Source organism: Rhinoderma darwinii, chromosome 2, assembly GCF_050947455.1.
Source record: "Rhinoderma darwinii isolate aRhiDar2 chromosome 2, aRhiDar2.hap1, whole genome shotgun sequence".
In the NCBI taxonomy this organism is placed as follows: Eukaryota; Metazoa; Chordata; class Amphibia; order Anura; family Rhinodermatidae; genus Rhinoderma; species Rhinoderma darwinii.
The window spans coordinates 468,039,138-468,052,074 of NC_134688.1; the positions used below are offsets into that span (position 1 = coordinate 468,039,138).

Below are 12,937 nucleotides of genomic sequence, written 5' to 3' on the forward strand. Positions count from 1 at the left end.
CAGTTTCTCAGAAACATAAAAGCAAATCTACGCAATAGTATCCGGTTATAGACATGGAAAGAAAATAAAACTGGGACAATGAAACGTGACATAAATGATCTAATACAAAGTGATTTGTCAAGGCCTCCTATCCATTGAAGCAAACTCATCCGGGACCAGGTTTGTACGGAGCTTGGGCCAACCCATGATGTTGGAGCCAACTTACTTCCATATGGTGTACCCCCACCCATAATACCGTGCGCAATGGAACTTGCCATGATTTTTTATGCTAAATTCATATGGAGTCTGAAATAGGAAATTGGAGGCTTGCGTGGTACAGTAGCGCTCCATACACTTCTACGAGTATTGTATTACGGCTCCACGCGTCTTAGAGGTTGTACGGATCTGTAGTCGGCTGGTATGCCTGAGCCCCAACAAGGATATTGTGGCCAGAAAAACCAGAACCGGCAGCTTGGTGTAGATCGGTGTCGCCCAACCAGGGGTCTGTGATGTTCACGCGACTCCCACTATTGGCCCGTCCAGTTACCACTATACACCGACGACGAGTGCTGGCCATACCGTTTCACATGAAGTTCTAAGGACGGAACGAGAGCGAAGTTCAGTGAACTTTTTATTGCCCCGACACTGAAGTGAATTTGCTGAAGCCCTTGAAATTAATCTGGTAAGTCGGCATTATTTTTCTTACAGATTAGTCATATGGGAATTAAGTGCCTAACAAATACAACGGGGTTTACATAGAAGCACCTCCGGGTTTGTATATACAAGTAATAGTAATTGTGGCGACTGTACTAAGGATTGTGTATAGGAATATTTAACTGTATCACAACTTCAACATTCGAGTTGTACGGAGCCATAACGTTCCTCCACGTCCCATTTCATAGGAATCCGATGAATAAAAAAAAAATGGCGGCCTGCTCCATCAGATGCCATATTACCGCTATTCTTCCATAGAAGTATTGCAAGGAGAGGCACGATACCGTGGCACGTGGAGTATTTGTGGCTCCATACTACGACTCTACGATGTACATGAGGCTGTACTCCGAGCTCTATATTTATATGGGTGTGTATTTGAATGAAAAATCAACAAGTAGCCCTGGGTGATGATGAAGTCGTCGGTCAACCCTTTATTATTAGGGCTAGATCGATTCACTTATGTGATGCTGCCACCATGGGCAGGACAGATCGCGCTCTCTCTCGTAGGTTGTGTCTTAATCACTACAGTCCACTGCGTCATGGCCTCATTGCACCCAGCTTTACATACATGGATCCTTTTTATGACACTGCCCCGTACTACCAGCCAACATGTTTTTATTATATAGGAAGGGATTTATGAGATTTAAAAAAAAAAAAAAAAAAAAAAAAAAAAAAAAGGGAACGGTTATTCCAAAAACAGCGCCACCATCGCTCATAGGCTGTGTCTGGTATTGCAGCGTAAATGAAAAGGTGCAATATCAGACAAGAGTAGCGCTGATCACAATCAAGTCTCTATCTTTAGGAAACTTTTTTTTTTTTAATACAGTACCTTGGGCAGCGACCAAGCCTAGAAGAAGGCAAGGAAGTTTCAACTTGTAAAATTTTTGGAGAATCTGCAAAATTCGAGTCCTAAACCGAATACTATATTATCTTCCTTTTCCACACAACCATCTAAATTTCCTACCTCCTGCGAGAAGGTGGCCTGTAGTCATTGGTAAATATCTAAAAACTTGAAAACCCAAATCACAAAAATGGGAAAGAAAATGTCAAAAATTGTGCTTTGTATATTTCGTTTCGACTGATCATCTAACAGTCCTGGAGAATCTTACGATTGTAAATTGTGCGACGGAGAAAATTGCAGGAGGCGACTTGGACGTCCGAACACCGCGGCAAATATGTCGATCAGTAAACATTTCGGAAAGAAAAGAAAAAATACCACTTTCAGATGCAAATGTATTCTCAGAAAAGAGTCTTCTCATACAAAGAAGTTACAGTAAAAGTAAAACTATCACAAAGTCCGACTACAAAACGAAGCCCCGTCATCGTAGTGGTCAGTTACAATGATCTATGGTTCGGCTCCGCTAATATCGATCAATGCTAATCTACATAGCACGGCATCAATCCACCATTTATCTATGAAGCTCGTCTCCTCGGAACTTGAGGTTCTTATTGATTATTGCTAAAAGGTAAAACCGGGTCATTGTCCACTAAACAGTTCAAATCGATAGGCGCGAGGAGATATTCCAACGTCGTCAAAACCAAAAAGTTGACACTCTAAAACATCGTTGGTGATTGAGTATTACATGCAGTTGGAATGGGGTATCCAAGTGAAATGGGTCTTAAAAGATTTATTGATGGATTTCAGGCCGCGTTACTGGGTCACGGTTTAAAGTCCTTAAAGGAACGCGAATAATAGATATCTAGAGTCTCCAGAATTAAATTGGCTAGAAACGGTTAGGGCACCCCGCCCCAAAAAAGAAAAAAAAAATAATAATATTTCTATTTATTACGTTGTTATTGTAGCACCGTAGATTCAGTTGTGCGTCTGCTCGTGACTCCATAAACTGAACGCGGTTTTAAAAGTCCTGTGACAGAGTTTACACATGAACTGCCGTTTAAAAGTAATGGCCGACAGAGGTGGAGCGTGGTAGAAAAGGGTATCGGATTCTTGGGGAGCAAACGTTTTTTCTGTAGAACTTGATTTCTCTGGAATGGATTTGCGTCTTTCTGGTTCTACGGGCTGCATTTTAAGTGGAGGAGGAGGTGGCAATGTCTCTGGGGGCGGTGGTGGAGGAGGAGGTGGTGGTGGTGGTGGAGGAGGAGGTGGGGATGGGGAGCTCACTGGAGCACCCCCTTCAGGTTCTTTGAAAGCGGTTTCTTCTCCTTGTGCCATATGCGATTGAAAGTGACTCCAAAGGCGAAAATTCGTTCGGAAGGCTTTGTTGCATACGTGACAAATGAAAGGTTTGACCGAGCAGAGTAGTTCCTGGTGACGCTCCAGTTGTTTGTGAACTGTAAATATTTTGCCGCATTTTTCACACGACCACATGCCGTGTTCCGAGCTGGGCGCATCTTCTTTGTGGCCATATAGCGCTTCGGAGCCGTCGTCCATATCATCTGTAGGTTCTTCCTTGATCTGAACGTCGAATTGCTTGGAAACGCTAAGGTCTTCGGGGAGACAGTTGGAGTCCTCCGAATCGTAGTTCATGTGTTCCGAAGAGTCGCTATATACCCCGTCATCTTTAGAGGTCAGAAAGCTATTTCCCTTGCCGGCTTCGGAGAAAGACTGCAGCCTCGGCGCGCTGTTGATATCCCCGTTGTGGTCGAGCGTAGGCAACGAAAAGTTTTCCGTTGGGGCCATTGTGTTTTGGTTGTGAACTTCTACTTGATGGCGCCAGATACTGAAAGAAGATTTGAATGTTCTCATACACTCGAGGCACGTGAGCTTCTTATACTCACACTTTGGTTCATGTTCGCTTTTAAGTTCCGGAGTCGAAAATCGAAGGCTACAGTACGGGCACAGAGTCGCGTTTCTACACATCCGCTCATGGTTTCCCTGTTCGACGAACGAAGACAACTTGGAATTGCAGAGCCGGCAGTGAAATATCTCCTTACTGTCTTCGGGACTCTTTGGCGGCGACGGCGCTTTGGGCCGAAGGTGTTTGCCGTATGGAGCCTTCTCCCCCGGATGCATTTTGCAATGCTGCTTAAACTGAGATAAGAAGCGATAAGACTTGCCGCAATAGTTGCAGGTATACGCGGATTTATTTCTGGATCGGAGGCTCCGCTTCAGGGCTTGTGCTTGGCTATTTGCCGATCCGGGAAAGCCGGTTTTGCCCCGCCTCAGTTTATAGATAAGTGCTTTTTTGATTTCCCGTTCCCGTACAATGTCTATTAACTTCCTCTGGAATTTTTCATCCAGGACAGCTTGTGCGCTGGAAGCCGGCGAGGGGTTTTTGACGATTCCATGTTGCGTCTGACAATGCGTCCACACTTTAAAGTTCGTATGGAACCTTTTGAAGCAAATGTCACAAGAATAAGGTTTCTCCGGATTGTGGTACATGTTCATGTGACGATGAAGACCGGCGGTGGATCTAAAAATTTTAAGGCAATGTTTGCATTTAAATTTTTTGTCTTGGTGCATTTCCGGAAACGCGATGCTCATTTCGTGGCTGTCGTCGGAATCGGAAAAACGATCGGCGGCTGCCGCGCCTTCCCCCGTGTCACCGTCAGGCTCCAATGTGAAACTTTCTTTCATCTTCACTCTTCTAGGTAAGAGTCTTCGATCCGCTGGAAACTTTCTTTTAGTTGTAAACCGGCTTACGGGGGTCGCCTCCTCCGGCTCGCCAGGTCTACTTTGTGCTTGTTCCCCTACGGTGACCTGAAATATCTCGGAAGGCTCCGTACAAGGGCTATTGGGCTCAGACTTTATGGACATATCCTTGTCAAGTTGGGTATCGGTAGCCTTGGAGTACGTCGAAAGGGGTCTTGGGAGATCTGCAGCTTTTTCGAGCCTTATGTTGCTTTTATCTAGGAATCCTTTTAATATGTGCCTACGAGACGTTCCACTGGGCACCTCCTCTTTCGAGCTCCCTTTAAAAGAAGCGATCTCTTGAGCGGAATGAAAATTAGCGGCGTGAGAGTAAGTAGGGACTGGGCTATCCATGGAGAGCGATCGTCTCAGAAGACTTTTAACCAGTGGACCGCTGCGATCGATTTGTTGACTAGCAGGACGAGGCGTAACACCTCGATAATAGGTCATGTCGTCATCTTCTTCCTCTTTGATATGCGGACTCTGCCTTTCCGCTTTCGGTATTGAAAAAGGAGTCTCTGTTGAACTGAGCGATGGGGACGCCATTTTTTTCCTGAACAACAACTCCGATACATTTTCCCTCGATAAGCCGGAAGCGGAGGGGTGGTCTTCGTTACCATCGTCCTCATCTATCAATGTATTTTGATGGGGAAAAGCTTTTCTTTTCGACCAACCACTTGGCTCAGCCGAGTTAGAGACCCCGTGCCACTTCCGTTCGGAAGCCAAGAAGCCGGAAAGCGAATCGGGTGTTCGCGTATGATGTCTTGCTCTTCCGGTAGAAGACGGCCTGGACACCTGGCTTTTGTCATGGCGTAAATGACCAAAGTCTCTGCCCGGTGCCTCTTTGTTTTGACAGACTATGACACTTCTTTGCTGCGATCCGCCATCGTCGTCTTCACGGTATACCGGCTTCTTGCAGGAAGAAAACGGCGCTTGAGGAGTCTTAGAAAGGATATTCGTCAGAAAAGCGATGCCCAGGCTATAGCCGAGTTCTTGCACAGCTACGAGACTTCCCCTCTCGGCAAACAACGAGGAGGAGTAAATGTAGTTCAGGACGTTGTCGAATGCGTCCGCCTCGCAGAAGTCCAGCTGGAAAACATTTTGAGACTCGTTGTTTTTATCCATGAAGAGACTGTGGAAATATTCGCTGCTCGCAGCCAGGACATTTTTATGCGCTCGAAACTTCTGGTCCCCGACGATAAGGAGAACATCGCAGAGTTGACCTTTCAGACGCTCTTCATTTAAAGCGCTCAGCAAAGAGATGGCGTGAGCCGGATTTATGTAATGTAGAAGTCCATCCATTGTCAGGATCAACCTGAAGGGAAAAAGAAAAAACAAAAACAATAATCAGATCGGTATGAAGTCACCCGCCGGTATCTTTACCGGATACTAGACATTTATTTAACGCAACTTTGCACGCAATACATCATGACTTTATAAGCTTGGTTTCCTTGGATGATCAGGAGATGAATAGATCCTCATAAAAAGGAATAAGGTAGTCACAGCCCCGCCTCCGGCATGGTGTTACACTAATATAATATTCCGGACTAGAGATGAGCTCATATTTTGCCTGATTTGAGTTTTGTCGGCTATTAGAATGCATAGCATTAATCTATTTACCAGGTTTGAGATTTGCTTTTGCCGAATTTTGCTGATCTGTCAGATTAATATGCTGCACTAAATAAAAATAGAATATTACAGCTACAGGTCCGTACTCCTATTATCCGAAACTACGGATTTGCGTAGATATGTGTGTGTATATATATATATATACACACACACACACACACACACACACACACACACACACACACAGGCTTCTGTCCAGATCATTTACCGACGTCTGCAGAACCGAAACACATGCAAACTGTGAAAAATAATAATAATAAAAAAAATACCACATGTAAATACACCCGAAGACAGGTCAGGGCCGGTATAGAGCTGGAGCCTGCCCTAGATTTAAAGGGATTTTCCCCCCATCTCTGATATTTATAGCATATCCACAGGACGCACCATAAAGGTCTTAAAGATGCAGTTCCCACCTATGTCTTGACCGCAGCCCCCTGAACCCCCGTCCTACCTCGTCCGGCTGCCACTGGGTTCCAGCCACTAAGTTACGAGGTGGCTGGAAAATGGAAACAGCAGAGCTCGCTGTTTCTGGAACTCCTGTTCACATCTATGGGAGATCCGGAGACAATTTAGCAAAAAGCGCTCCGCTGTTCACCTCGTAACTCAGCGGCCGGAGTTCAGCGACAGCATGTAGGATGGGGGTCAGGAGTCCTACTCTACAGATAGGCGCGGGTCCCAGCTCTAGGACGGACCTATGGGACATTTCTAGGATATCCTGCAGATTAGCCACAATTGTCTAAGATCGGAAAATCCCTTTAAGGGCTCACACTATTTTTTGGTGATCATAAAATTACTGGTCCATTAAACAGCGTACGTGTGCAATTCAGTTTGTCGTCGTCCCCACTGGCAGAAACATCCAGATCTCCGAGAAGCCTCGGCTTTAGAGACATTCATTGCGAGTTGTACAAAAGTCAAACAGGTGATTTTTACACAGTGGCAGAACATTGTAGAAAAAAATAAATATACATATGTTTTTATCGTACAGGTAAAATAAATTATCCTAACGATACATTTCATTTATTCTGAATTTTTTTTTTTTTTTGGTGACGCTGTCCCTTTAAATACACTTACACAATCAGGTAGAACGGTCCAGAAACCCACGACCTCCCTGCCCCCTGCTACACACAATACTTCAAAATGTCACATTACAACCTGCCAGGGCATTGACAATAGAAAATAAGACGCGTCATAAATTTAGCCACGTAATTAACAAACTGCCGACATTTTTTAGACGACAAACGTATTCAGAATGTCAGCAACAGACGCCGCCAACATGGCAACACAGCTACAGCCAAATGTAGCGGTTCCCGAACGTCCGTCCAATAGGAATAAAAAGATTGGTGTCACATGACGTGGGAGGAAAAACTATGCACGCATGCGCAGTAACCGCATGACAGGAGGCTGCAAAAATCACAAGCCCTAACGCTGACTAAAAAATACTGCGCATGCGCACACGGGCGCCATTTTGGCGGCAGAACCCAACTTGCGCCTGCGCAGTAGCGGTTCTATCAACAGAAGGGTGTGTGGTGGGGGAAAGGAGGCAGGCGAGCTGACGGCTGATAGAGGCGGGCGGAAAGAGCACTGGCAGCTCGGAGAAACGGGAGAAGGAACAGAAAGATGAAGAAACCACCTCAGAGTTACGTCAGGGAAATGACTGCTTCATGACAGCAGCTTGAGAGCGGCATTAGAGCTACTTACCGTCTCTCCGCGACTCCGGAAAAAGCTATCCGCTACGGTTCCCGACCTTCCAATTCGCAAAATGTCATCGGCGCTCTCCTACCGCCGTGATTCCATCCATCTTGAATTTGACGTCATCCCACACCAGAGATGAGGTCATCGCACGGAGCGCTCGTCACGTGTGCGGCGTTCTGATTGGCCGAGGCTGCCGTAGGCGGGGGAGATGGAGGCGTGGTCAAGAGGGAAGTGGGCTGGGCTGGAGCCGCTCTGTCGAGAATGATGATTGTTATTGTCATCAGCGGCCATGTCAGTCACTAAGCGGCCGGCACCGGAGATGTGTCCCGTGTCTACCGGACGGTAGACTCTCAGCTCCTCCACTTTCTGTGAGGAATTATACACCGGAGGGAACTTAAACCTATACTACCGTCATCCTGTCCTTGCTGGGACTTGTAGTTCTATCACAATTGACAAGTCATATCGTGGATAATAGCGTGTATATATTTATTTTTTTAAATGGGTGATCCGGACTTTTTCTATGTTAAGTGTTTCCATTCATTGAAAGCAAGCAGAGATCTTGAAGTAGTTGAGGACTATATTATCAAGTAGTGGGACTTTTTATTAAACACTGATTAAGATTTTGTAAATCGGAAGATTAAAATCAGGGATTTTCGCACACAATCGCATTGTTTTCTCTATGGCAACGACGAAAAATGACTGGATTCCTTTCAATGGTCACAATGTCCAACGCAATTTTTTCCACATAGGGAAACAAAGGGTAACTAAACTTTAAAAAAAACTTGTGAATTGTCAGAAGTTTTGATCGGTGGGGTCCGAGCACTAAAACAAAGTGCTGAGCCGCTTCGCCTCTGATCGGCCTTCCTCGGAGCGGTGTATGAGCTCAATACAATGTCTATGGGCCCGTACACCGATTGCTCGGCTTTCTGAAAAAAGCTGATCGGACACAAACTGGCAATCTGATTTCGGTGCAACCACCAGATCCCCAAATGAATGTGTAATGACTCCATTGTGCATCCAAATCTGTATTATTGGGTAACAGGGAGACACCCTATATCCCAACCTACAACTGATAACGAGCAGTGAGTGAGAAATGTTATAAATGAGCATTTCTTCCTACTATAATATGTTATTGAGTCCTCATCCTGGTATACGTGACATCACAGCTAGTCCTGGTATCAGTATGACATCACAGCTATTCCTGGTATCAGTATGACATCACATCTATTCCTGGTATCAGTATGACATCACAGCTATTCCTGGTATCAGTATGACATCACAGCTATTCCTGGTATCAGTATGACATCACAGCTATTCCTGGTATCAGTATGACATCACAGCTATTCCTGGTATCAGTATGACATCACAGCTATTCCTGGTATCAGTATGACATCACAGCTATTCCTGGTATCAGTATGACATCACAGCTAGTCCTGGTATCAGTATGACATCACAGCTAGTCCTGGTATCAGTATGACATCACAGCTATTCCTGGTATCAGTATGACATCACAGCTATTCCTGGTATCAGTATGACATCACAGCTATTCCTGGTATCAGTATGACATCACAGCTATTCCTGGTATCAGTATGACATCACAGCTATTCCTGGTATCAGTATGACATCACAGCTATTCCTGGTATCAGTATGACATCACAGCTATTCCTGGTATCAGTATGACATCACAGCTATTCCTGGTATCAGTATGACATCACATCTATTCCTGGTATCAGTATGACATCACAGCTATTCCTGGTATCAGTATGACATCACAGCTATTCCTGGTATCAGTATGACATCACAGCTATTCCTGGTATCAGTATGACATCACAGCTAGTCCTGGTATCAGTATGACATCACAGCTAGTCCTGGTATCAGTATGACATCACAGCTATTCCTGGTATCAGTATGACATCACATCTATTCCTGGTATCAGTATGACATCACATCTATTCCTGGTATCAGTATGACATCACATCTATTCCTGGTATCAGTATGACATCACAGCTATTCCTGGTATCAGTATGACATCACAGCTATTCCTGGTATCAGTATGACATCACAGCTATTCCTGGTATCAGTATGACATCACAGCTATTCCTGGTATCAGTATGACATCACAGCTATTCCTGGTATCAGTATGACATCACAGCTATTCTTGGTATCAGTATGACATCACATCTATTCCTGGTATCAGTATGACATCACAGCTATTCCTGGTATCAGTATGACATCACAGCTATTCCTGGTATCAGTATGACATCACAGCTATTCCTGGTATCAGTATGACATCACAGCTAGTCCTGGTATCAGTATGACATCACAGCTAGTCCTGGTATCAGTATGACATCACAGCTATTCCTGGTATCAGTATGACATCACATCTATTCCTGGTATCAGTATGACATCACATCTATTCCTGGTATCAGTATGACATCACATCTATTCCTGGTATCAGTATGACATCACAGCTATTCCTGGTATCAGTATGACATCACAGCTATTCCTGGTATCAGTATGACATCACATCTATTCCTGGTATCAGTATGACATCACAGCTATTCCTGGTATCAGTATGACATCACAGCTATTCCTGGTATCAGTATGACATCACATCTATCCCTGGTATCAGTATGACATCACAGCTATTCCTGGTATCAGTATGACATCACAGCTATTCCTGGTATCAGTATGACATCACAGCTATTCCTGGTATCAGTATGACATCACATCTATTCCTGGTATCAGTATGACATCACATCTATTCCTGGTATCAGTATGACATCACATCTATTCCTGGTATCAGTATGACATCACAGCTATTCCTGGTATCAGTATGACATCACAGCTATTCCTGGTATCAGTGTGACATCAGATCTATTCCTGGTATCAGTATGACATCACAGCTATTCCTGGTATCAGTGTGACATCACAGCTAGTCCTGGTATCAGTGTGACATCACAGCTAGTCCTGGTATCAGTGTGACATCACAGCTAGTCCTGGTATCAGTGTGACATCACAGCTAGTCCTGGTATCAGTGTGACATCACAGCTAGTCCTGGTATCAGTGTGACATCACAGCTAGTCCTGGTATCAGTGTGACATCACAGCTAGTCCTGGTATCAGTGTGACATCACAGCTATTCCTGGTATCAGTGTGACATCACAGCTATTCCTGGTATCAGTGTGACATCACAGCTACTCCTGGTATCAGTGTGACATCACAGCTATTCCTGGTATCAGTATGACATCACATCTATTCCTGGTATCAGTATGACATCACAGCTATTCCTGGTATCAGTATGACATCACAGCTATTCCTGGTATCAGTATGACATCACAGCTATTCCTGGTATCAGTATGACATCACAGCTATTCCTGGTATCAGTATGACATCACATCTATTCCTGGTATCAGTATGACATCACATCTATTCCTGGTATCAGTATGACATCACATCTATTCCTGGTATCAGTATGACATCACAGCTATTCCTGGTATCAGTATGACATCACAGCTATTCCTGGTATCAGTATGACATCACAGCTATTCTTGGTATCAGTATGACATCACATCTATTCCTGGTATCAGTATGACATCACAGCTATTCCTGGTATCAGTATGACATCACAGCTATTCCTGGTATCAGTATGACATCACAGCTATTCCTGGTATCAGTATGACATCACATCTATTCCTGGTATCAGTATGACATCACATCTATTCCTGGTATCAGTATGACATCACATCTATTCCTGGTATCAGTATGACATCACAGCTATTCCTGGTATCAGTATGACATCACAGCTATTCCTGGTATCAGTATGACATCACAGCTATTCCTGGTATCAGTATGACATCAGATCTATTCCTGGTATCAGTGTGACATCACAGCTATTCCTGGTATCAGTGTGACATCACAGCTAGTCCTGGTATCAGTGTGACATCACAGCTAGTCCTGGTATCAGTGTGACATCACAGCTAGTCCTGGTATCAGTGTGACATCACAGCTAGTCCTGGTATCAGTGTGACATCACAGCTAGTCCTGGTATCAGTGTGACATCACAGCTAGTCCTGGTATCAGTATGACACAGCTATTCCTGGTATCAGTATGACATCACAGCTAGTCCTGGTATCAGTATGACATCACAGCTAGTCCTGGTATCAGTATGACATCACAGCTATTCCTGGTATTAGTGTGACATCACAGCTACTCCTGGTATCAGTATGACATCACAGCTATTCCTGGTATCAGTATGACATCACAGCTATTCCTGGTATCAGTGTGACATCAGATCTATTCCTGGTATCAGTATGACATCACAGCTATTCCTGGTATCAGTGTGACATCACAGCTAGTCCTGGTATCAGTGTGACATCACAGCTAGTCCTGGTATCAGTGTGACATCACAGCTAGTCCTGGTATCAGTGTGACATCACAGCTAGTCCTGGTATCAGTGTGACATCACAGCTAGTCCTGGTATCAGTGTGACATCACAGCTAGTCCTGGTATCAGTGTGACATCACAGCTAGTCCTGGTATCAGTGTGACATCACAGCTATTCCTGGTATCAGTGTGACATCACAGCTATTCCTGGTATCAGTGTGACATCACAGCTACTCCTGGTATCAGTGTGACATCACAGCTATTCCTGGTATCAGTATGACATCACATCTATTCCTGGTATCAGTATGACATCACAGCTATTCCTGGTATCAGTATGACATCACAGCTATTCCTGGTATCAGTATGACATCACAGCTATTCCTGGTATCAGTATGACATCACAGTTATTCCTGGTATCAGTATGACATCACATCTATTCCTGGTATCAGTATGACATCACATCTATTCCTGGTATCAGTATGACATCACATCTATTCCTGGTATCAGTATGACATCACATCTATTCCTGGTATCAGTATGACATCACAGCTATTCCTGGTATCAGTATGACATCACAGCTATTCTTGGTATCAGTATGACATCACATCTATTCCTGGTATCAGTATGACATCACAGCTATTCCTGGTATCAGTATGACATCACAGCTATTCCTGGTATCAGTATGACATCACAGCTATTCCTGGTATCAGTATGACATCACATCTATTCCTGGTATCAGTATGACATCACATCTATTCCTGGTATCAGTATGACATCACATCTATTCCTGGTATCAGTATGACATCACAGCTATTCCTGGTATCAGTATGACATCACAGCTATTCCTGGTATCAGTATGACATCACAGCTATTCCTGGTATCAGTATGACATCAGATCTATTCCTGGTATCAGTGTGACATCACAGCTATTCCTGGTATCAGTGTGA

The 12,937-nt window shown here is 44.3% G+C and overlaps 1 protein-coding gene across 2 annotated transcripts; it reads right to left on the reverse strand.

Moving 5' to 3' along the window:
- Positions 1–1,909: 1,909 nt before the first annotated feature.
- Positions 1,910–7,817, reverse strand: ZBTB21 (zinc finger and BTB domain containing 21). Of its 2 annotated transcripts, none has more exons than XM_075854636.1 (2): positions 7,613–7,817; positions 1,910–5,600 (listed from the first exon to the last, which is right to left on the reverse strand). In XM_075854636.1, exon 2 carries the CDS (start codon positions 5,585–5,587, stop codon positions 2,507–2,509), a length of 3,081 nt encoding a protein of 1,026 aa, XP_075710751.1. In that variant the 5' UTR covers positions 5,588–5,600; positions 7,613–7,817; the 3' UTR covers positions 1,910–2,506. The 2 variants fall into 2 exon arrangements, with proteins under 2 accessions (XP_075710751.1, XP_075710752.1); XM_075854637.1 differs by lacking the exon at positions 7,613–7,817 and adding an exon at positions 6,986–7,144.
- Between the last annotated feature and the right edge of the window lie 5,120 nt (positions 7,818–12,937).